The following is a 26,371-nucleotide window of genomic DNA, read 5'->3' as shown; positions in this document are numbered from 1 at the left end:
AGGAGCCTGGCCAGGCATGTGGGATGGGCAGGCAGTGATGTCAGATGGACGTCCTCTAGGTTGGGGGTTTCAGACGCACACACCCCCAGGCACTCACATAAAAGGGCCCAGTCTGCAGCTCCCTCCTCTGCTGCCTTTTGGTAGGAGCAATGACCACATTCCTGGAAACCAACTGCCAGGCAAAGTGAGTGTGTGCGCGCGCACTTTGACCACGTCAGACCACAGCTCCAGAACCTCCACTGACCTGGGCTGGTGCTGAAGAGCCTGGCCAGGCCCCTCACCTGAGCTCATCCGTAATGGGAGTCCTGGAGTGTGCCCCCAAGACCTGAAGGGCTTCCACTCCCCTTGCAGGGAAGAAGTGGGGCTGTATGCACCCAGTCACCAAGACGGGGGGAAAGAGCAGAGTGGGTTCTTAAAGGGCCACACCACATCCCTGCTGAAGCTGCACAGAGGAGAAGTGAGCAGCATGGCTGCATAGCTTTTATAGAGAAATTGCTATAAGGCTCTGTCCTTAGCTCACCCTCTCTCACCTTTTATTCCCTACCTCTGGGTGACTTCATCCACTCACATGGATTTCATAGATAGCCATTTCAATTACAGTACAATCCCTATTTTACAAACTAACTGTGGATTGAGGAGTCCATAATAGTGAAAAATTCATAAAATTTAACATCTGAAAATTATAGTAGATATGGTGCATAAGTACACTATGATACAGTGCATTGCTGTCTTTTTGTTTTTCTAACCATAGCAAAGCGATTTCCAGTGCACTGAAGGCACTGGGATGTGAAGGGCTGTAAACTTGTTCTTCATCAATATTCATTTACATTATGTGGGATTTTTTCCTCCCTCTCAGAAAAAATGGTTTGTATCACTGGTGCAGGTAGATTAGTGTTCATAAAATTGAAGTTCTACTGTACCATCTTTTCACCAGTCACTCCTCTTCCCCTCACTTGTTTATTTTTTCCACCTATTGGCTCTCATTGTATGCTAAGATTGTAAGCTCTTTTGGGAAGGGACTATACCTTTATATTGTGTGTGTACAGTGCCTAGCAAAACTGAGCCAATGTCCCTGGCTGGCGCTTGAAGGTGCTACTGCAACACAAACAATAAATAAGTCTACCTCCACTTCAGACCCGCCTTCCTCCAATCCCATCTCTCAGTCTCTTTCTATCTCATGACACCTGCCAGATGTCTCACTGTTAAATTTTATGTAGCCAGAATTGAATTTGTTTTCACTCCAAAGCACTTCCCCTAGTCCTCCATTCTTAATCACTGTTTGAGAACACCACTATCATTCCTGTGCTCAGGCTTGCACCCTGGTAGACATCTTTAACTTCTCCTCTTTCTCTGAGTCTGAAAAATCTAGGCTGTGTCCAAATCACGCCACTTCTTCCTTCACAATGTCTACAAGATATACTCTTTCCTCTCTGCCCTGACAGAAAAACCTCTGCCCTTGTCTACTTGCTTCACTGTATCTTTCATTTTGCTCCCGCTCCCACTTCCTTTCCCCTTCTTCCTTCTTGTTACTCAGTTTATCAGAGTCTTCAAAGTTATCAAAGAAAGGCCAGAAATCCTAAAATGTTTTCTGAAGTAAAAATAAATAAATATTAAATTACTTAAATAAGAACTTTGTCTAATTCATAACAGTTAATCATCTGTTTGCACAAGATTGACACAGAAGTCAAACATTAACAATTTTAAAAGCACCTAAGTGATTTAGGGACCTACATCCTATTTCCAAAAGTGATTTGGGCACTTAGGAACTTAAATCTCAAGTTTCAATGACACAAGCACCTAAGTCACGTTTGAAAATGTTACTCATTATCTAATAGTACAAGGATCAATGGCAACAACAGTGAATGAAAAGTGTAAGCTTGGAAATAAGGTTAAGAGAGAAAGGGAGAGAGATACTTTACTAAGAGCAACTGCCATTCACTCACCTGAACTTGCTAAGTATGGCAGGGTTCTAGTCTAACCTATCATCATCATGCTGGAAAAGTTTTCCCTTACGTGAGAATAATTGATAAATAAGACAAAATATCACCACCACTTTTGTGATGAAAGATATATTTTTTAATAAAAATTTTAAACTGGAATTTTTCCAGGCACAAGGTAGGATTCCCTCTGGTAATTGTGAAACTGGCCTCATATTTTTGAAAGTTACCAAGGTAACGGACAACTCATTTAATATGACATTTTGCAATTGATAACCAATTTATGAAGTATTTTTTGAAATTTGAAAATCAGTTATAAACAGAAGATAGACAAACATTCTTGTAAGTTAAAGATTCAGCAATTCAATGGGTACAAAATATAAATAAAAAATTAACAGCTCTCAAAGCTAGTTAATTTCAAATCACGTATTGGTCCAGTAGAACAATATACTTATTAATAACCAATTACTTACTTGTATGGGAGTATTCCTCTCTCCAGGAGGGATCATATCTGGGGACAACACCTGTGGAGGATCAATCCCTTTACTGACCTTCTGTTGAATGAAATACATGGCTAGTGCAAACTGATCTTTGCTTAGCTTTCCCATCTGTCTTGTGTCTGCCAATGCCCTGTTAGAAATTGGTTATTCTTACCGTAAGTCAAAATGTGTTATAAACCAAACAACTATTATTATTACAATGAAATCTGAGATACAAATACATATAATTTTATTGTTGTTTTGGCCTCATCAGAGCCCATTTCCTCACTGGAAAAGTTCTACAGGCTGAGCTATGAATGTTTTGTTAGATGCACTTAGCTGAATGAAACATCATCTTTTCTTGGAAAAAATGCCTTTGACTTTTTAGCCAGTTGAGTGATAGGACTGATAAAATGTTCCCCATTCATGGAATAGTCTATATAATATGAGTACTGATTGCAAGTTATGCCACTATTACAGAGACATGATGAGGAGGGCTATGTTTTCAAGGTTTCATAGATCTCTCCAAAGCCTTCCAAGTAGAATTATAGTATCATAGAAATGTAGGACTAGAAGGGACCTTCATAGGTCATCTAGTCCAGGCAGGATTAAGTATTATTTAGATCATCCCTGATAGGTGTTTGTCTACCAGTTCTTAAAAACCTCCAATAACAGAGAGTCCATAACTCCCTGGATAACGTGCTCCAGCGCTTAACTACCCTTACAGTTAGGAAGTTTTTCCTAATGTCTAACCTAAATCTCTTTTACTGCAATTTAAGATCGTTGCTTCTTGTCCTGTCCTCAGTGATTAAGAACAAGTTTATCAGCCTCCTCTTATAACAACCTTTTATACGTGAAGAGACTGTTACGTCCTTCCCTCAATCTTCTCTTTTCCAGACTAAACAAACCCAATTTTGTCCATCTTTTCTCGTACATGTTTTCTAAACCTCTAATAATTTTTGTAGCTCTCCTCTGGACTTTCTCCAATCTGTCCACATCCTTCCCAAAATGTGGTTTTCAGAACTGTACACAATACTCCAGTTGAAGCCTTATAAATGCTAAGGAGCGTGAAGGAATTACTTCTCATGTCTTGCTTATAACACTCCTACTAATACATCTCAGAATGACTTTTGCTTTTTTGCAACAGTATTTCATTGTTGACTCATATTAGTTTGTGACCCACTATGACCCCCCATCTTTTTCTGCAGTACTCCCTCCTAGCCAGTCATTTCCCATTTGTATTTGTGCAGTTGATTATTCCTTCCTAAGTGTAGTAGTTTGCATTTCTCCTTACTGAATTCATCCTATTTAATTCAGACATTTATCCAGTTTGTTAAAATCATTTTTAATTCTAATCCTGTCTTCCAAAGCATTTGGAACCCCTCCCAGCTTGGTATTATTCACAAATTTAACAAGTGTACTCTCTTTGCCATTATCCAAATCCTTTATGAAGATATTGAATAGAACTGGACACAGGACAGATCCCTCCGGGACCCTACTCAATATGTCCTTCTACCTTGATTGTGAACCACTGATAACTACTCTGAGTATGGTTTTCCAACCACTTATGCACCCACATTATAGTAAGTTCATCCAAGTTACATTTCTCTAGTTTGTTTATGAGAAGGTTATGTGAGATAGTATCAAAAGTTTTACTAAAGTCAAGATATATCACATCTGATTACCCCCATCCATAAGGCCTGTTACCCCACCAAATAAACAAGTTTAATCTGAACATGAGAGGAAGGGAAGAAAATTGATTTAGTTGTTCTCCTTGTGAGACTTTATCCTTATTTATAAACGTATGCAATGTTGTTGAGATAGTATGGTAAAAGAAGCCCTACAGCTATGAAGAAGAATAGCAGTGGCAGTCAACAAGGGAATTGCTAGTATCACATTTCTGGATGAAAAATGCTATTTCCTAAAGTCAACTAGCTGAAAAAAAAAATCAAACCAAAGCAAAATCAAAACAACTAATGATGAAGTCTTACCATATATGTGCTAGAAGATTTTGAGACAGGCCTGAGTGCATAAAAATATCCTTCACTTCTTGGCCACTCACATAGCCATCCATGTCCATATCAGTTTTTAAGAAAATTTCATCGTATCGCACCTTATCAGATATTGGTACCACCCAATTCACAGATGGCTGAAAAACAAAAAGGTTTTGTTACGTTATCAAAAACCAAATATAACCTTTATTAATACACTGAGGGCTCACTTGTGCATAATGCTGAGTACCCTCAACGTCAACAGAAACTGAGGGGTGCACAACATATTGTAGGATCAAGCCTATAAACAGTTCACTGACATTTCCCTTCCCTTCAGTCACATATCAAGATTAATACTGTATGCGAGCATCTCACAAATACTGAGAAACAGAATGTTCATAAACTGGGTACATTCTTCCTATTTATATACAGACTTACTAACACCCCAGACTGGTGTGCTTATTGACAGTGCTCTGCAGTGCAACTCAGGAGATCCATATTAGAGTCCTGGGCACAGATTCATCCCTATACTGCTGCTAGCGCTGATGCAGGGACAAGCTCCCTCTCTTGTGAGCCCAAGCTACTGATCATGCCACTAAGATTTGGGCTAAAAGAGAATTTTCACCCTTTAACATTCTGCATTCCCCACATCCTGTGACATCATTTGTTTTCAAAACATAAAATACTTTCTCTCAAAAAAGTGCTTTCCTCGGGAAGAAAAGGGATCCAGCAAAAAGTCATTTCACTATTTGGCACAGTTCATTGCAAAGGATATAAAAATTAACATGAGACTTGTACCTGTGTTTGCTTGATGCTGTGTTTGGGTGACAAACTTCCTGTGCTATTCAGGCTGTTTACACTACCATGGGATGGGGTAGAACGAAGGCTATCTTTAGGTGGAGGACTTGCAGGAAGAACAGGAACTGCACCAGGAAAAACTGGCGCCTTCTTTCTTTTGGAAGGTGGTATAAGTGTGGGGGGTAATACTGAGGGAACTGGCTCCTTCTCAAGAGCTCTATATACCAAATGCATTGCCTGCAAAGGCAAAAGTTAAAAAAAAACTGTAATACACCAACGAAGAGAGGAACACACAACAAACAGGTCCAGTGGTAAGTGTCCAAAATACTAGGGAGATGGAGGTAAACATGATAAGAGACAAGATCAGAGATACAGGTCAGAGCAGAGTTGTACATGACTTTGAATGCAGGACAAAATGTTTAAACTTGATACTCTGGGCAAGGGAGGGTCAGAGGAGGGTTTCAAGGAAGAAGACCATTTTAGTGGCTGTAATTTGAATGATCTGGAGTAGGGTGCAGTGTGAATAATGAGTGGCCAGAAAGGAGGAGTTTGCAATGCTCAAGACTAAGCTCAAGGAAGCAATAATAACTACACATTACTTTGTCAAACTTTTAATGAATTCAGAATTTAAAACCTACCACAGCAAATTCATCCTTGTCCAGGTGTCCATCCTTGTCAATATCACTGAGATCCCAGACCTACAGTATTTACACAAAAATTAAAGTTGAAGAACATGTTACAACAAATTTTATTAGTTAAGAGTATAAGTTAATAAGTAGGTTAGAAAATATTAATTGTATTAAGAATGTTAATGCCCTCTAGAAATTTGAGGTGCATTTTCTGAAAATCATATTAGTTATACACGGAAGCACATGTTTAGGGCTGACAAGAGACGTAAAGGGATACAAAGTCTCATCTGCTCTAGCACTTATACTTCAGCCTATGTTATCATAACTAATATGATTATGATGGAGAGGCTGAGTGGTACAGTGGATAGGAGACAGAATGGTGACGCAGGAGTCGTGGGCTCTATTTCCTAGCTCTGGCATAGATTGCTGTGTGACTTTAAGCAAGTCTCTATCTTCTTGTGGCTGTTTCATTTCCCACACTTTATCTGTCTTGTCTATTTAAACTGTAAGCTATCTGGAGCAGGACTGTTTCATTTATATAGAGTGACCCTAGACATCACCAAAACAGAAATAATAATACAGAGCCTGAAGCCTTTTAACACCAAATGCAGCATAATGTTCAAGTGCAAGGTTAAACAATTATTTTTCATTCACATCAAGGCAAAGAAGGAAGTGGTCTTTCGTGGTCAGAATGAAAGCATATTTCAGGAGAGATAGGGCTCATGTTGAACTAGTCTCAGACTTGGCCCTGACACAGAACACACAGAACAGTATATATAGCTAGGAATATGGTTTTAAAAAAAAAGAAAAGAAAAACTGTTTAAGGATATTTACTGCATGTATTACATATTTATGAGGGGAGCCCCAGAAGTTCAAAGCAATTGCTCAAAAATAATACAGAATGTGTAACAAAAGTACAATGCAACACTATTTAAAACCCCTGGTTTACTGATTCTCTCACAGAACAACCTGTTCCAGAGTATATGCATGATAGTTGGAGTTTATATTTAAAGTTGGTTTAATACCTCCTAGTTAGGAAAAAAAAAGCTAGTAGAATATAATGCCCTAAAAGGCATTATTGCTTAGGTCAGGACAGCTTTTCTAACCAAGAGGCATTCACTTTCATTTTAAACTGACCTGCTTTTCAATTTAGTAATTTTTAAACTAAAGTTCTTGCTCTTAAAAGAATACAAGACAAATTAATCTGATCCAGCCTAAGGCCAAGTTTTTGTTGTTGTTTTGCTTTTAAATGGACTCTTTATTTAAGTGTCTAAATAATGGTTTAGAAACCGTAACTTTAGGCAGCCATTTTTTAAAAATCTTGGCCTAGATCTGAACTATTGCTTCCATTTAAAGTAATGCTGTTATGATCAGTTACGTTACATATTTAATTTCATTAGAAAGAGAAGTTACATTAAAGAATGGTTAGGAAAGTTTGCCGCACACTTACCCTTCCTAGGATATCAAGAGGCAGCTTTGAGTTCATCAGTACTGGTTTTACTTTGTCTCCTGAAAGTAAACCATTTACTGGCAAAAGGCTTTCAAAAATACCATCAAACTTTGCTTTTTCTTCCACCTAGTTGGTAAGAAATAGCCTGAATAAGTAAAAAAGTGTGCCTGTGTGAGTGTCGAAAATTAAATCTTGCAAGAAACCAAGTGACTGGTCAGTAATTTATCATTTTAACTTCTTAGTTTCCCAGCATGCACCTGTATACTAGATCCTAAACAGTGTGCTGTATTTAGATGTAAAACTCATGGAACAGGCTTTAGGACCTTATTTTTCCTCAGTATGAAAACAAGCTTTCCGGAAATTACAGGACTGGGTTTACAATATGCATTTCTCTAGTGTTCTAGAAAGACAAAGCATTTTGTTTCACACACTGGTGCCCAGATTTTAAGTTATGAAACTTTCAGAGATCATTTATACTACTATGAAGTGTTACTTCCAAAGATTTTGCTTCCTACATTATAATATACCATACAAACTAGAAACCTCTATTTAAATGATTTGATCATTTAAATTTTACACAAGCAGAAATTTTATTTTACATTTATAACATAAGATTAGAAAATTAAGTTATAAATACAGGATATGTAGTAAAAATTACTGTTTTAATTTGACCAAACAGCAGGCATGAAAGAAATCATAATCTTAGTAGGTTGTGGGTTCAAGTTCCAAACTAATACTTGGGGATGGGATTGGTGAAGTGCTTCATTGTTCTTTAGATCAAACATTAACTCAAAGTGCCTTCTGCTCTGACTCTGGCAGGTAGGCAGAAGATACAAATCTTAGAGCACAACCCTCATGTACTGGACAATGCTTCTTACAAATATTATACAGATCTGTCGCATCTTACGTGCATTTAACATGTGCGATTTCAGCTTTACGCAGTTGGCATATGCGGTTTTCACTTTACGCGCTAACCACGGAACCGAACCCCCACATAAGATGAGACAGACCTGCACCAAATGCTGACAGAGGCTTGTTACAATACTTATATTAAATAAAGAAACACATAAAAATCCATATTCAGTACTGTGTAATGTTCACATGTCTGCTTCAATAAACGATGGTGTTCCAAAATGGGAAGTATGTTCTCTTGGTAAAATTAATCTATCAAACACAGCTGCCAGAATCAGAATTTACATTTAAAAAATGGATTCAAATGTACTATCTTCTATACTTACCCTAACAGCCCAGTAAGCCTCTGTTGAAGGAGGTGTGATCAATAAGGGACTGCTAGTGTCATGCTAAAATGAAAAAAGTAAATATATTTACGCTCATGTAGCTTTCTCTTTAATATTTAAATATTTTACAGATGGCTATTGATATGAAGTATTTCATTTGTTATACTGAAAAGAAAAACGAACTCTTGCATATCTTATCCAAATAGAAAAAAAACTTTAAATGTCATATTATTATTTATTTGTATTACTGTAGCACCTAAGGGCCTAGTCACTGACCAGAACCCCACTGTGTAAGGTGCTGTACAATCACAGAACAAAAAGACAATCTCTGACCCAAAGAGCTTAACTATCAGGAGAGTAATTTGTAAAGCAGAAAAGATTTCCCCAGTTTTCATTTTAAGCTTCAGTTTTAAACTTAAAATATCACTTACAAATTTAGGAGGTGGTATAGTCAAGTTTAGATTGCTCAAGTTAACATCATGGCCATTCTGTGCACATGCTACGAGTCGCAATGCAACATAGAAACCCTACAAATTCAAACACAACAAGTAAATGCAGGGCATTCTGTTAATAAAAACAAGTAATCTAGCTCACTGTTTTTAAGCAGGATAATCTGTATATTGTTTTTTATGATACTATGCAGATACCATTGCTTAAATGATAAAACCACATTTCATAGAATATCAGGATTGGAAGAGACCTCAGAAGGTCATCTAGTCCAACCCCCTGCTCAAAGCAGGACCAATCCCCAACTAAATCATTTGGGGAGATGTTAAATTAATTGCTCTCACACTCCCACCCCTTCCATTTATTTCTATCTTTATATATTTCTACAGCTGGGTTTTTAAAGAAAAGAAAAGGAGACTTTGCAACAACTTTGTGTACAGCCTTTTTGGCTTAAGGAAAGAAACCCAATCAATAGTATACATTCTAAAAAATGCTTTCCCACAATTAAGCCATTGTTGCCAAACACTTTTTCTTAAAAATGAACTAAGTTTTAACAAACCCAAACCCCACAAGCTGCAAAAGCTATTTAATATCCCAAATCATTAACAACAATATATGGGTAGACTTAGCCATTACATTTTAAAACAAAATTTGAAAAGCCATTCTTCATTCATTTATTTGCCAAATCCTGAGTTCAGGTTTTGTAACTCTCTTCCAAAAACTGATGCCATTACAAACACTCACAGGAGCTGCCAGCATAGTTGCATTCCCTGTTCTGCCTTTGCAACAGAAACACACAATCCTGAACTCAAGATCTAGCAAGTAAGTGAAAGAGAAACTGATTTTTAAATATATTTTAATGTATGTATTTGTAATTTAAGCTTAAATGGTCTGTTGGTGATTTGTGGTATTAAATAATCTTTAAAATGTTTTCTTAATATTTGGAAGTTCACCTTCAATTTTTTTTTTAATTTCTTAGACTTTAAGCATATCAAAATATTGTCAATATTTGCTACAGTATTTGATTAGTTTATTTTCATAATTTTTGTTAACCACAAATACCTAGAATATTTTTAACAAGTTGCGACAGAGTGCTGAGAATCAGCAGCCCAACCAGCACTCTAGTCACTGTAAGTCCAGTTTGTTTTTCCCAGAGAAGGGCCTGATTGAGGGAAGCAGGGGCTAATTACTAGATCACTCTGAGCTCAGGGAGCTAAGGAGCTAGTAATTCACTAACTGGAAGAGTAAAAAGGCACAGAAAAGAAGTGTAAGAAGAAAATGAGAGAAAGAAAGGGCGGAGAGAGGATAGGCAGGGCCAGGGTAAAAGGACATCTCTGCATGGATGATGTTTGCATATGACTGTAAACAGAGTTGCTGCATGGGACTATAATGGGTGGTTGTTGAGATAAACACAAATAAACTACATGTCAGTGTTTACAAACTGGAGGTATTAGAGCCATTTGAATGAGAAGACAGTAGAAGAGGACTGTGCCGTCACACATGTGCATTTATTTTTTCAAACAACAGAAAAATATAATTAACTAATGGAAATATCTCCAGATTATCCATTTTAATTACATACTGGGGTATGGGGAGACTGAAAAAGGCAGTAAAGCATGTAAGCACATATGTAACGTCAATGGAACTTAAGTACTATCCTGAATCGGGATGCTTTTCTGAATCAAGGCCAAAGTGTGCAGGGTTATATGATGGATTTATGTTCATGTTCACTGCACATTTTATATACCTGTTTATCCAAGTACCCTTTACCCTCTGGGTCAGCCAAATCCCATATCTGTGGAAATAAAAATAATTATAAAATTACTTACAAAAATACATGTATATTGGAAAGCTCAAATAGAAAAACATTAGTACTTGAATTGTTTGTTTTATATTTCAAAATTTGAACTGCAAAATTTGCTTTACAAATTTTAAACCTCAAATTGTTAAAGTATATGTAAAAAAGAAAGTGCTCTTTCTTTTAAAATCAAATCCTTCACATAAAACCAGATGCAAACTCCATTGAAGTCAATGGGAGTCTGTCCATTACCTTTAATGACTTTTGGATCAGGCCCTTACATCCTAGCATCTGAATCTCTTGCATTAGAGATCACATCTCAACCAACATACACAGAACAATGATCGAGCATTTTCCTGCACTCCCTGGCCTGCAGTTGTAGAGAGGAGCTCCCAATAATCCTGAACTCATGTCCCAGCAGCAGATACAGATTTTTCTAATATTTTGTTTTAAAATTAGTAATTTAAAATCTACTCACTCTATTGTGTAATCTCAAATCAATCATTGTCATCTAACTCATTTCTCATCACAGCTAGTCTTTTTCTTTCTCAATAGGTTCTGATATCACCCTTTTCACCACAGTATCTAAGCACCTTCCAGTAGTCCAATAAATGTTGTGATTAACTGATTATTTCTCTTTTACATATCTTCAGAATCTACACTTTCTTCAAAGCCTCCACCATTAAAACTTTTATCCAAACTCTGGCCACCTTCCACCTTGATTACTGTAACAATCTCTCCCAGCCCCCGTCTGTCCACATTTTCCTCCTCCACATCTCCCCCTCTTTGGATCCCTCCATTGGTGGATTCCTGTTTCTTCCCTTCATTTTCAGTTTCCTTTTCCTCACCCATATATCTCAATATCTCTGTTCCCAGTTCCCCTTACTGCTACCTACATCTTCTCAGTCATCTTGTCTGACTGCTTACTCCCTTTGTCTCCTCTTCCCACTCTTACCTTTGTGCCTTCTAAGATGCTGTCTCATGAGCATAGAACAGTCTCATTGAGAAGGTGCTCCCTCTTCAAACAATTCTTTACATGACCTTATTATTAACTCTCTCTTCATCTTCCTTATACTGAACTGTTTTATCTTGTGTGTTACAAACTTTCTGGGGCTCTTAAAATATCCACAGCAGCAAAGCTTTAGTCAGTGCAACCAAGTGAGTAACAACCAATCTACAGGTAATCTGGAATTCAGAAAAATCAGAGGTGCACTGTATTGCACATACTCTCTAGCAAACCACATCCACATTCACTCATACCAATTGTGATCATAATGCACAGAAAAAATACTGTATAATGTATGTGTGTCCCCATATAAACGCACACATACTTAACTTACTTTTCCAAGGATAATGTCTGGAAGACCTGATTTTTTAAGGAACAGTGCAGCTTCACTAGCCCCAACTCTCCCTGTGTATGTTGGATCTACCTGGAAAACAAAAATTAACTGACTTAAGTATGTCAGCTACAAAAGCAAAAGTAGAGAATGGAGATTCGCCTGTCCCTTAACCATCCAATAATAGAGCAATATTAGTACACAGTTACCACACAACAGAGGGAACACTACAAGAAACTAGACTTAGAAAGGGGAAAAACAATTTAAAAAAAATATTAAAAACATACCTGTTTGTAATAAGTCTCATACAATGGATTCCCAGTCGAAAGCTAAAAAACAAAAAAAGTTGGTGGGTGGGATAAAAAAAAAAAAAAAAAAGAGAGAGAAAAGCAAGAATAGACCATGATCAAATATATTCCACGTTCAGGGAATGCCAAAAAAAGGACATCCTGATATGAAACAAATTAATTCAAATTATTATTTCTGTATCACTAATATTACATATTTAAAATACAAAAACATAAATTTGTAACCATATCATAACACCTTGAAGTTCTGAATCTAAAAATTAGGGTTCTGGCTGTATTGTTAACTGGACACACTACATCAGGGGTCAGCAACCTACAGCATGCATACCAAAGGTGGCACGAGAGCCAATTTTTGATGGCACACGGGGTGGGCTGAGCTACTCAGCCACCCGCCGCTCTGGGGTTCCCGCTGCTCGCCTCTTGACAGCTGAGGTCCCGTCGCTGGTCCCACTCAGCACCCACTGCTGACCTGGGGTAAAGAACCTCAGACTGGCAGTGGCAGGAGCCAGCAGTCGAAACCCTAGAGCAGCGGCGGGCTGAGCCACTCAGCCTGCCACCGCTCTGGGGTTTCCACCGCCAACTCCTGCCAACCCGGGGTCCCACCGCCAGTCCCACTCATCGCCTGCTGCTGGCCTGAGGTTCCTTCCCCCAGGCTGGCAGTGGGCTGAGACCCCAGCTGGCAGGAGCTGGCAGTGGAAACCCCAGAGCTGGGCAGGCTGGCCCACTCAGCCTGCCGCCGCTCTGGGGTTCCGGCTGCTGGCCCCTTGCCAGCCGGGGTCCCCACTGCAGCCCCACTCACCTTGCTTCCAGTCAGGGCCGGTGCAAGGATATTTTGCGCCCTAGGCGAAACTTCCACCTTGCGCCCCCACCTCTCCCTTCGGAGCATCACTTATTATAAACTTTCAAAAATGAATACTGCATAATGTGGCATTGTTCATTAGTATTAATACATATTTGGCTTGAAAATTAATTAATTTCATTATTTAGTCTACGCATTTAATGAAAATAAATGAATAACCAGCCAGGGGCTGGCAGGCTGGCTTTGGGTATGGGGGTGAGGCAGAGGTTAGATGGAGACAGGGGGTGTGGGGTTAGTGGCTTCAGGCAGGGGTGTGTGGCAGGGGATGGCTGGAGACAGGGGGTGTGGGGCTGGCTGCGGGCAGGGGGTGTGGGGCTGGGTGGAGGCAGGACAGGGGGTGCAGCAGGGGCTGGTCGGAAGCAGGGTGGAGGGTTCCAGGGCCGTCCCTAGATATTCTGGGGCCCTACGCAGGTGGTGCCCCAGGCCTCTGGGGGGGGGGGTGATTGGAGCGGGGAGGGGGCCAGGCTTTCATAAGGGAGCAGGCCTCCAGGGGGACAGGGCTGGCTTGGAGGGCAGGGGGGAACCACCCCCCAGCACTCACCGGCGGTGCAGCTGGGTCTCTGCACTTCCCCCTGCCGGTGGTGAGTGCAGGCCCAGCCCTGCTGCAGAGCTCAGGGGAGTGGGGGCGGGGCTGAGCAGGGGCAGGGCCCTGGGGAAGAGTCATAGCAGCAGGGAGCAGCGCAGTGCCGCCGGAGGAGGAATGACATCACTTCCTGGTCATCCAGAGCTGATCAAAGAAGCAGTGCCCCCTCGCACAGCAGCGGGAAAAGGGATACATGTTTAGCTGGCCCCGGGTGAGCATCCCAGACATTTTGGGCACCGTTTTGGTACCCTCACATCTTGGTGCCCTAGGCGGCCGCCTAGTTTGCCTAGTGGTTGCACCAGCCCTGCTTCCAGTTGGAGTTCCAGCGCAGGCCCCCTGCCAAACAGAGTCCAGGCCTCTAGCCCTGCTCAGCCCTACCAGCCGCCAGCTCCACTCACCTCAGCTGCCGATCTGGGGTTCCAGCCACTTAAGAACTGACCACTCAGAAGCCTGCATGCAGCTTAAAGTATCAAAATACGTGCCACCAGACATTGGAAAACTCAGCAATGAAAAGCAAGGGCAAGGATCACACTAAACTAATAAGATCTGCATTTTAATTTAATTTTAAATAAAGCTTCTCAAACACTTTGAAAACCTTGTTTACTGTACATATAACAGTAGTTTGGTTATATATTATAGATTTATAGAGAGACCTTCTAAAAAACATTAAAATGAATTACCAGCATGCAAAGCCTTAAATTAGAGTGTATACATGAAGACTCGGCACACCGCTGCTGAAAGGTTGCCAATCCCTGCACTGCGTGCTTACAGAATGCTCTGAACAATAAAGTGTAATATTAATATTTAACTCTGATCCTGAGTTAGAGACGTCTTCCTGCATGGACCCATTTTGCAGGATTGGGGTACAGAAACATAAGTTTGCATATATTTATCCTAATGTAATTAAATTAACATTACTATGAGAACTGTAACACTAGTGACTTAAGAGTTTAGATTTTTTTTAACATTAAACATTGTTGTTCAAAAGCAGCAGACAATATTAAACTGTGTATAGCTTCTCCCCCTCCACAGCCTTCCCAACACTTAAAGTCATGTGATGGGGTGGACGAGGGCTTATGGGCCTGCCACACCCTGCCCCAGAAAAGGGCAATAGAGAGGTCTAGAGCAGCTGTGTGGGAAATAGCCAACCAGGGCCAACCAGGTTAGTATAAGAAGAAGAGCTGCTGCAGGACCAGAGTGAGTTCAGTTCCATGTTAGAGCTAGAGGAGAGTGGATGGTGCTCCAGGTTGGCTGCTAGGATTCCACAAGGACAAGGCCCTGAGATAAGGATGAAGAATGTGTGGGAACCATGGGAAAGTAGCCCAGGGAATTATAGCAGTAACCCAGTCTTTTTAAAGGGACATTGTGATTGGCTGGTATCTATAGAATCCCTGGGCTGGGACCTGGAGTACAGGCTGGTGCTGCGTCCCCCTCCGTGGAAATTGGCCTGGAGTTTGAGGGACCCCAGAAGGGGAACTGTAGTGGCCCAGCTGAAGAGCTGGGGACAGAAAGGCCCAGAGAGGGCAAAGACACTGCCTCCAGGGAAGGAGCCCTGGGGCACTAATCTATTCTGGAGCAAGGACAAACAGAGACATCACAGAAGGCTCAGAGAGGCTGCTGCTGAACTTGTACCCTGAAAGGGGTTTGCACTGCTTTTCTCTATCAGACAGACTGTGTATGACTTGGCTGGAGGTCTGAGTTACCGAAGACCCCCACAAATAGAGAGAGAGCAGGCCCATGCACTTGGCCAAAGGGTGCTCACGAGAGGCGAGTGTGACTCCATTACAGTCAAATAAATGGGGAATAACTGTCTAGTTTCCCAGACTTCTTGCTGAATAGCTCAAAACAATAAAAAAGCTTGTTTCACAGCCTCACACACAAGAGATGGAATATTTTATTTGGGCAGAAGTTTGTAGAGGTTACAATGAATAGAACACAATATAGAAACGGAGGAAAAACTGTGTCTGGAGCAAAACGGCCCCATCCTCCATCCCTGGGTACATTAACCATTTAAAAATGAAAACACTCAATGCGTGCAAAATTTTGAAATCGCAATTTATATAGAGAAATTCCCACACACTTAAATTATGCAATGTTTAAAATGCTATCATTCAAATCAGATCTATGGTGTGTTGTGCCTTTTCTCTTTAAACTATATCTGCTTTCTCCAAACAGCCTGTCCAGTGACATTTGTAGACAAGTTTTCACCACACCAACATTTCACCAGAGCAAAATGTAATAGTGCATGCTGACATGTTCAAAGTGATTAAATTCACAGCTGTATATTTCTTGATTATGCAATCCCTATTTTATTTGTATGTTGTACATACATATCACACACAAACTACATTAAAAGTATGATAATGATATACACTCAAAAGTTAGGAAAAGGTAGAATTAAATTACCTCTGCAATCTTAATCTCCCCTCCCCACCCCCCATGGATATGCATGTGTTTGTAATTATGTAGGTGTTTAAAAAAAGTAAACTGAAAAACCAGAAATTCCATCATGTGGAATCATAACTAGCACCCTCACGGATCACCAGTAGGGCTGAAACCTTGAGATGCATACCACAGACCTCTGCCATTTAACAGAGAAAGTGATAGCATTAATAAATTGACATCTTCTTCATGGATCTGTCACTAGTAGAGGATAAGACCCATTTTGCAAAGGGGTTTCCACAAAAATTTATGACCGCAAAGGAACAGCGAGACTAACAATCTTTGGTTTATTCCAAATTGTGGAAGGGACTGACCCTTCTGTTCCTGTTCCCTCAAGCCTAACACATTCTGTCACATCCTCTCCACCCTCTCCCTGTACTGCCTCTCTCCCATCAGCTTCTTGTCCCAGGCTCCATGCTAGTCCACATCTTCCCTCTGGGCTGTCCTAGTGAGTCTTCCCTCCCCAGGCTCATTGCCCAGACAGTGCCAGTCTCCCTCTCCACCGTCAAGCAGGGACAGCCTCCTTGCCCTCACAGTCCTAGTCCAATTCAGCTCCCAGTTCTCCTCCCCTTAGGTTACAATCCTAAATCTTCCCCTTGCCAGGCTCTTTGTCCCAGTCTGCTCCCTCTGCCACACCTGTCCTCCGTCCTAGGTCTGGCTTATTCTCTCTGTATTCTAATCAAACCGTTTCCTCCTCCATGCTGCGTGAGTGCCTGTTCCCCAGAGGGAACATTGAGAGAACAAGAGAGAGAGTCTCCATATTCTCGGTTCTGTGACGTAGTGATCTGCAACAATTGGCAGGAAAGTCCTGCTCAGACCATGTAGTCCTGGGCTGGAGCATGCTTGGTACAGACAATCTTCAGAGAATCTAGAGGCCACTCTCTGCTGCACATGTGCAAACTTAGATTTTTTTTTTTTTCCAGAGTCTTATAAGATGTCCAAACTTGGGCTTTTATTTTCCCCCACGAGAATAGCAAAAGGTTCATCCCTGACACAAAGGCAACCCCCTGCCAAAATGTCCAGTTCCTGCTCTAAAACACGGAGGCACACTAGAACTATAGCTTCTCAAGAAAACAGTTAAGATTGTGGCTTTTTGTTTTTTTTTTTTCAATATAATCATGGGCAAAATGACTCCCCCCCAAGTATTTTCCTCAGAAATGGCTGGACCATTTTTGTTAAAACTTTCTTAAAATATGAAGGCTGAGACAGATACTTGACTTGAGAAATTCTAACCCAAGTAGTTAAAAATTGGCAAAGACATAGGCAACTGAAAACAGGGTCTTACAAGAAGAAATGTCAGGCTAACTGAAGTACAGGTGGAGCTTCTAGCTTCACCTATAATATTTACGTGTGTGGGTGTGCGCACGTGCACATACATCTTGTGTCTTAACAGAATTAGAAGCATGTGCTTGATGTACCACTAGGAAGGGAAGAATCCTGGCTTTCCAATAATACATCATTCCCTTTCTGAGTCTGACTGGCACAGACTCAGAAAGGGAATAATGTATTATTCATTATTCAATATTGCTCATCCTTCACTTTGACCATTTTTGGGGGTGTCTGTGCATATTTGGGGAAAGATGGAAATGGTCTGTGTCATGTTGATTTTTATCTCTGGCAAGCTAGTAGAAATCCCAGGGGAGATTAAATAGTTGGCAGAGTGCTGGTGAGGTAAAATATACATAATTAAATTTATCAGAGGGTATCACCTCCACTTCCTGTTTTGATATAGCATTGAGATTTGATTTTATAGGCATGCTTTTAGGCCCCGAGCCTGTGAACACTCATGTACATGCTTAACTTTAAACACAAGCAAGTCCTGCTGAGTTAAAATTAATGTGATTATTCACATGCTTAAAATTAAGCAAATGTTGACTTGCAGAACTGGAACCTTAGACTGTATAAAACAGAAGGTACAATGTAACAAACCTTCATTTACTGGGAACATTACTGATACATTACAAGCACCTCACATTTTTGCATTCTGTATAAACAAAAAATAATACAGCCCATTTGAGTCATTATTTAAATGTTTACAGTCACTGATGCCCAGTCTTATTCTGGATGCCTCCATGTAAAGATACGTAAATTATTACGTCCGTTTCCACCCCCCTATTCTTTTGTATTCCACTTCGGTGGGTCTTTACACACACACACTCTCTCTCTCTCAATTCTACATAGGCAAAAAAATCTTTTCCAAGGAAACTACCCAACACTGCTAACTAACTATTTAGAAAATGTATCAATGTTGAAAGAAAGAACTATATCCTGTCCACAGCAAGAAGACCTAGTCTTTCAGTAACATGTACAAATTGCATAAAAATAGATAATACCAAGAGAACTTAGAACAACAAATCTCCCAAACATCAAAGGAGACGTGCAACTAACCACATAAAAGCAGGATTTCTAGTATGGTAAATATCCGAGACGTGCCATATGGGGTACACTTTATCAATCCGCTGTAAAACTGTTTTACCTACTTTATTAGATGAGTCTTCAGCAAGCACTATAACTGCCAACTTCTATGAAAGAAAAAATGTTCCCCTCTGAAGTCTAAGATATCACAAATGGTAGCTTGATATGAAAGGCCAGAGTCTAATCACAAATTTAAATTGTAAACATCCGTACATATCATGAAAATACACTGGTGGGTTTTCTTTTAGATGGTTGTCAGCCATACTGTTTATCAGATCAGAAATGCTTTCTATCACAAAATTAGGGTAATTATTGAAAAAATTTCTACCCTAAAGTTTAAGCAAAATCATGAAAGCAAAGTGCATCCACAAGGACAGTCCTTTCCTTCCTTTGTATATTTTGTTTAGAACTAATAAATAAAAGACAGAATGCTTGCCATCTTTCACTTAAAAATTCTGTTTTATCCGTCTGGGGTATGTGTGACTACAGCCTCATTGCAACCACAGCCATCTTTGGAATTCTTTCTTTGCTAGAAACTTAGCAAGAATACAAATTAGCAACAGTGAAAAACATATTTGGGGCCAAACAGGGCTCTGATCTGTGCCCAAAAAAGGGTTAGATAGCAACATTCTCCCATAATGAGGCACTTGGCAAATTGTGTTGTACAACAAATTATATGAAACACTGTGGAAACATAACTACTTAGAGTGTAATAAAAAAAGATCCACATTATTTCTTTACAGCGCTAAAATGTGTCTAAAGTAATTATTCTGAGCATGTTGAGACTACTTTTTGAAGACAGCTCCACTGGAGTTTCACTCTGGCATTCTTAAAAGCAGTGCAAAATATGGTGGGTATTTTAAAATTTATTACTCATGGTCAGTACATGGCACATTTAAGTTCATATGGCACAGTAAGTTGTGTAAAAACAGTAACAATTATTTTGCAAATGTCTGACTTCTGAATAGATTCATCAAAGTAACTAGATGTGTTTCTTCCACAATGATAATTACATACAACTTGTCAAAGACTTCAAGAGAGCAAGGAGTTACTTGAATTTATATCAAAAACCCAATTCAGCAAGTTGCTTGAGCTTTTAAAGCTCTATACAAGAGAACATGCTTTTCAGGGGTGAAATTTAAAAGTGAAATAGAAAGCTTTTAATATTTTCTGAAATGTATATGAAGCCAGACGGTCTTATGTTGCAAAGACAGCATGGATCTATGTATCCAAGTGAAGTCTCACAAACTGCAAGAGAAGATAGAACTCTGAGCTTGGGACTTGGGGGAAAAGAGACTTAATAAATATATAACTATTATAAAGTGGAAACATTTTATTAGTTACTTATTTGGGTTCTGGAGCTCCCCACTTAACTGTAAACCTTGCTAACAAATACCAGGAATGTGTAACGTGGTTAGTAATATCTAGTGCCTTCCTCATTTGAAATCTAGATCAGATTTGCCTATAAATATTCAAATACACTTGGAAGATTGACAGTAGTCTTTCTAAACACACCTCTACCTCGATATAACGCAATCCAATATAACACAAATTTGGATATAACGTGGTAAAGCAGTGCTCCAGGGGGACAGGGCTGCGCACTCTGGTGGACAAAAGCAAGTTCAATATAACGTGGTTTCACGTATAACGCGGTAAGATTTTTTGGCTCTTGAGGACAGCATTATATCGAGGTAGAGGTGTACATGACTGATCTATTGCAAGTGGTGAAGACAGGGTTTCACTTTAAAGATTTTTGGGTAGATTTATCCCCTCATAGGAAATCAGTTAGATAATGTCTGCAAAGCACTTTGCAGAGGTAAAGGACTATGTAAGCACCAAGTATTGCTGCCATTATTCAAGAATTTAGGTAAGCATATAATGGCAAGTGTCAAGGTAGGGGTCTACTACAGACCATCAAATCAAGAAGAGGTGGTGGATAAGGCATTTATAAAACAAACCAATATCCAAAGCATAAGACCGGGAAGTAATGGGGGCCTTTACCCAGACATCTGTTAGAAAAGTAATGCAGTTGTTGGAATGTATTGGGGACACATTTTTGTTCCCAGTAGAACAAAAAAGAAACAGGTGGAAGTAACCAGGGGACAGCCCTTTCAGACTTGATTTTGACCAACATGGAGAAACTGGTAGAAAATCTGAAGGTGAAAGGCAATTTGGGTGAAAGTGATCATGAAATAGACTTCAGGATTCTAAGGAAAGGAAGGAGCGAGAGCAGTGAAATAAGGTCATGGAACTTAAAAAAAACTTCTCCCACTTTAACAAACTCAGAGAACTGGTAGGTAAGGTCCATGGCCGGGGGGTGGAGGGGAGGGGGAGAGAATTCAGGATGGCTGGGAGTTTCTCAAGGAGAAAATATTAAAGGCATAGCTCCAAACTAGTCTGAGGCAAAGGAAAGACAGGAAGACTAGTGAGAGGCCACTATGGCTCTCAGGAGCACTTTAATGATCTGACAATCAAAAAGGAATCCTACATAAAGTTGAAACATGGAAAAATTACTAAGGAGGAGTACAAAGGAATAGCACAAGCATGTAGGAACAAAATTAGAAAGGCTAAGGCACAAAATGAGTTACATGTAGAAAGGGACATAAAAGGCAGTCAGAAGAGGGTTCTTTAAATACATAAGGAACAAGAGAAAGATGAATCAAAGCATAGGTTCTCTATTTTGCAGAGAAGGAGAGCTAAGAAGTTAAAAATGATGACAACAAGAAAGCTGAAGTGTTTAATGCCAATTTAACTTTTGTCTTTATTAAAAAAGCTAATGGTGACCAGATACTCAACACAATTAATATCAACAATAAGGGGGGAGGAATGCAGGCCAAAATAGGGAAACAACAGGTTAAAGAATATTTAGATAAGTGAGATGTACTGAAGTCAGCAGGGCCTGATGCAATTCATCCTTGGGTACTTAAGAAACCAGCTGATACAATATTGGAACTGTTACCAGTTATCTTTGAGAACTCCAGGAGCATGGGTGAGGATCTGGAGTTTTAGTGGATCACAAACAGAATATGAATCAACCATGTGATGCAGTTTCAAAAAAGGATAACTATTCTTGGATGCATTTACAGGAGTGTCATGTAAGACCTGAGAGACAACTGTCCCCTCTATTGGGCCTCAGTGGAGTACTGTGTCCAATTCTAGGTACTGCACCTTAGAACAGACATGGACAAAACTGAACTAGTTCAGAAGAGAAGGCAACAACAATTATAAAAGGCTGAGAACCTGTCCTATGAGGAAATGTTTTTAAAGAAACAAAAAACTGGGCATGATTAGTCTTTAGAAAAGAAGTGGGGGGAGGGAAGGAAACCAGATGGGTTTAAAATATGTTCAGAGCTGTTATAAAGAGGATGGTGATCAACTGTTCCCTATGTCCACCAAAGGTAGGGACACAAGTAATGGGCTTCATTTGCAGCAACAGAGATTTCAGTTAGATTACAGTTAAAAAGGTTTTTCCCAATAAGGGAGTTAAGTTCTGGAATAACCTTCCATGGGAAATGGTGGAATTCCCATCATTGCAAGTTTTTTTAAAAACAGGTTGGACAAATATGTGTCAGGGATTGTCTAGGTTTAGTTGGTCCTGTCACAGCGCAGGGGGTTGTACCTGATGACTTCTAGAGGTCCCTTCTGGCTATACATTCCTATGATAATGACAAGCATTAAAAATGAAATGTGTCCAAATTGTTCAGGGTCTTTCTCTCAACTGCAGAACCCTGATTATCCCACTCCCCTCACTCAATCTTTGCTAATAAGGAGTAAGAAGAAATGAGCCTTTCAAGTGTGTGTCATCAGCTTCCATCAACTACGATACAGTAGAACCTCAGTTATGGAACATCTTAGGAATGTAGATTGCTGGTAACTCTGAAATGTTAGTAACTCTGAACAAAACATTATGGTTGTTCTTTCAAAAGTTTACAACTGAACATTGACTTAATATAGGTTTGAAACTTTACTATGCAGAAGAAAAAAGCTACTTTCACTTTTTTTTAAAGTAGTTTACATTTAACACGGGGGGGGGGGGCTTCCACTGCTGCCTGATTGTGTACTTCAAGTTCAAAATGAAGCACGTGGTTGACTGTCAGTTCATAACTCAGAGGTTCTACTGTACTTCTTACCTCCACATTTCCACCACAACAGTATACAAGCACCTCTCCAAGATTAAAAAAAACTTCTCACAATATCCCTGTGCACTAGGCAGTATTAGTTCCATTTTACAAATGGGGAAACCAATCCACAAAGAAATGAACTGACTTAAGTAAGGTTACCCCAGGAGTCTACAACAGAGCTGAGAACTGAATCAAAGTGTCCTGAGGCCTAGTCCAGGGCCTTTCACCACAAGATGATGCTGCCCCTTCCACTACAGTAGTTCAATACCAGGCCCTACAGCTTGGGTGGGGGGAAAAAAAGGAACATCAACGATCTTCATCCCAACGAGGAAGCGAGCATCCGTCCTCCCTCCCTGAGATTCCACCTCAGAGCCTGCTGCTGGGAAAGGGGCTCAAAGACTCGCCATCAGCCGGCTCCCTCCCCAAATGCTCCCCTGACCCGGCTGCTGAGGGGAGCTAGGGGCTTGCCCCCCTCCGAGCACTGACCCGCCAGCGCCAGATGGGGCCCAGCTTCCCACACCCAGCTTCTTCTCTCGCGCCATAAGCCGGTTTAATTCGCCCGTTCCAGGCCGCCACCCAGAGGCCTGTCCCCCTGGCCAGGGCTTCCCCCCGGCGGGGTCCAACCCCCGACCACAATTAGTGGGGCCTCTGGCCCAGGCCAGGCCGGTTACCTGCTGGCTGTGGGGAATGAGCGCCGCCATCTTCCTCCCACTGATTGACTCCGGCGGGGCGGGGGGAAGGCGGGGCGGTCGCCGCCGTAGGAAGGGGGAAGGGATCAGCGGGCCTTGCCAGGAACCGCTGGGAACTGGGTGGGCCTGTTCTTGCTTCACCGGGAGTCCTGAGATCTCGCGGGGTGGACTCGATGTGCAGGTGAGGGGACTAGGAGGTCCCGCTACAATGCTGTGCAACTCCGTAACAATGGGGCCGTAGCTGCTTTTATCTGAGGGTGTCAAAACATTTTACAATATCCCATCATTATCCCCATTTGTACAAACCATTGGGGAAACGGGCTTGCCCAGGGTCAATTGCAGAGCCAAGAGTAACAGGCAGGAATCGTGATTTCCAGTCTCCACCTTCAGTTCCCAGAGAATATATTTACTTCATGGAATACGCTAGGACAGAGTTAAGATTAACTAAACAAACAGGTGGTTGTGCTAACAGTAAATTGGCACGTTTGTTAAAATATATTTCCACTGATAACATGAAATTCACATACAAAAGCTAGATTTGTTAATATGCCACTGGAGGCACTTTTCAAAAATATGTTAGGGTAGGTTAAGCCTCCTTACACTTCTAAATTTTAGCTTAATCAGGTTCTACAAATCACATAAAACTGGGATATTAGTAACTGTTTATTCATATATTAACTGATGATATTTTTTTTTAATTCAAGGGGTTTTATGTACTAGAAAGTCCTCTCTATCAGCTCTTTCTTCTCCAGTCACTTTTAAACACCGTAAACCTTTAAAAAGCAATGTAGTCTAATTGACAGAACAGGTGACCAGGTATTAAGACTCCTGACTCTGGGAGGGACTTCAGGGCTTGTGTCTAAAGACACTTGTCACTATATTCAAAGTATGGTAAACCAAGTTAATGGTCACTGCAGAGACTTCTGTTTTTCTGGTCATTGTGTCAGCAACATACTAGAGGCAAAAAAAAAAAAAAACAAAAAAACAAAAAACCCACAAAAGAGACAGCCAAACATATCTCTCTCTCACACACACAATTAAAAGAACATTAAGATTGCATCTACCATCCCCCACCCCCCCAGAACTTGTCTGAGTGCTGCTGCCTCATTCCCATGACTGTCTCCTTGCCTAGCCAGTCCTTCTCTCCATCCCTCAGTCACCTCATCATAGTCCCTTGGCCAGCTAGACCTAGTCCCCTACTCTGCTCTCGTCATCGAAATCACAGTCATCCCCCCACTCCACTTCTCAATCCCTGTCTCCTTGCCTCAGTCTTGTTAGCCAGTTCATCTTCCATCACTAGGCTTCACATCTGATCTCAGTCTTCCCCCCAACCCATTCTCACTCCCAGTCCCACTCTTTGCCGCTGGCTCCAGGTTCAATCTGTCTGCATTCTTTCCCCCTTGGTTCCCAGTTTCATTGCCTCACCAGTCCCCCTTCAAGCTCCTTGTCCAGATCTACCACCCTCTATTATTTCCTGTCCCACCCATCAGATGAGTACTGCTCTTGTCACTTCTCTATTAGACCCAAGCAACTTTCTCCTTCATGCTGAGTGAGTACCAGTAGGGGGAGCACTGAGTGCACAGAAGAGAATCTCTCTGTTCCTATATCACAGAAGCCTACAACAGTCAAGGAGCAGCAATTACAGAAATCCTGCTAATCCCTGAGCTGGAGCATACTCAATAGTGCTGAAATGTTTGGATAATTTAGTTACCAAACTCTAACAAGTCTCTACTAAGTAAATTTAAATTAAGATTTTGGAAAGATTTATAACTTGGCTACATGGAGCAATTTTTCCATAGAAACAGCAGGAGCCATCGTGCTATGTTGGCCTGATTATTGGGGTGTTTTCAGTAGGACAGTATAGGTTTAACTTGACAAGAGTCTGTCAAGAAAAACAAGCAGAGAGGAAAAGAATGGCTCAAGATAATATTCAGCTCTTATCTAGAGCTTTTCATCGATAGATTTCAAAGTACTTTATAAAGGTCAGTATCATTATCCCCGTTTTACAAATGGGGAAAACTGAGGCACAGAGCAGTGACATGGCTTGCCCAAAGTTACCCACAGGCTAGTAGCAGAGCCAAGAGGAGAATCCTGCTCTATACATGAGGCAACATTGCCTTTACTTAGTCACTCCTCAGCAAACACTTGAGGACTGTTAAGGGACAATGCCAGAACCACTGGCTCCGAGGACTCTGGCTTGATTGCCAGCTGAGCCTAACATTGCTGGTTTTGACCAGAGGGGTCAAAGTCTAGAAATGCAGGAGAATAAAAAGTCTATAACAGGTCTTAAAAGGGCCACTCTTCGGGAGAGGGTTCTTCAGGAGAGCTAGAACTGAGACAAAGGAACCACTTTGAAGAAGTTAGACCTGCCTAGGTTACCTCAGGCAATAGTAAGCCTTTAAGTTAGATAGATTTGCATGTAGACTTTTTGCTATTTTAAAATTATTTTCTCTAAAAAGGTTTGTCCCTTCAACAAAATAAATACATTTTTTGCTTTAAGAAAGGTGTTTCATCACTGTATATCACTGGTCACAAACTCCAAAAGGAGGAGCTGCACACTGAACTAAGTTGGACCTGCAGGGGAAGAACAGTACATACACAGGGTTCTATAGCCCAAGGCTTGGTCTAGGAGTAGAAGAATTGTGAAATTCCACTCCCAGAAGGCATGAGGCCTGGCATGTCTGAAGGTGCATACAGAGATACTACAAAGGGGCCAGGGAAGCAGCTAGCCCTATAACTATGACACAAGCATAATTACTATGGAAGTTCTTCAAGCCTTCTTTCTTCATTAAGACTTTGTACAATGTTATGTAGCAACATATACTTCACAGATCAGGAATGCTGTCTTTG

At 40.7% G+C, this 26,371-nt stretch overlaps 1 protein-coding gene across 5 annotated transcripts in view; it reads right to left on the bottom strand.

The window, feature by feature from the left end:
• EPS15L1 (epidermal growth factor receptor pathway substrate 15 like 1) overlaps positions 1–23,571 on the bottom strand; it is an 85,053-nt gene extending 61,482 nt beyond the window's left edge. For all 5 annotated transcript variants that reach the window (XR_007771382.1, XR_007771381.1, XM_050934004.1 and 2 more), the window contains exons 1-11: positions 23,504–23,571; positions 12,392–12,433; positions 12,108–12,197; positions 10,717–10,764; positions 8,954–9,049; positions 8,523–8,585; positions 7,285–7,410; positions 5,844–5,903; positions 5,206–5,442; positions 4,408–4,565; positions 2,411–2,567 (exon numbers count right to left, since the gene is read on the bottom strand). Coding sequence is in view for 3 of the 5 variants with exons in the window: in XM_050934004.1 (XP_050789961.1) it covers positions 2,411–2,567; positions 4,408–4,565; positions 5,206–5,442; positions 5,844–5,903; positions 7,285–7,410; positions 8,523–8,585; positions 8,954–9,049; positions 10,717–10,764; positions 12,108–12,197; positions 12,392–12,433; positions 23,504–23,533 (1,107 nt within the window). In the remaining 2 variants the exon portion in view is untranslated. The remainder of the gene's footprint in view (positions 1–2,410; positions 2,568–4,407; positions 4,566–5,205; positions 5,443–5,843; positions 5,904–7,284; positions 7,411–8,522; positions 8,586–8,953; positions 9,050–10,716; positions 10,765–12,107; positions 12,198–12,391; positions 12,434–23,503) is intronic.
• Between the last annotated feature and the right edge of the window lie 2,800 nt (positions 23,572–26,371).

The sequence above is a fragment of the Gopherus flavomarginatus genome, chromosome 24, assembly GCF_025201925.1.
Source record: "Gopherus flavomarginatus isolate rGopFla2 chromosome 24, rGopFla2.mat.asm, whole genome shotgun sequence".
NCBI lineage: Eukaryota > Metazoa > Chordata > Testudines > Testudinidae > Gopherus > Gopherus flavomarginatus.
Note: the sequence above shows the minus strand (reverse complement) of the source record. Positions and strands in the feature narration are given on the sequence as shown.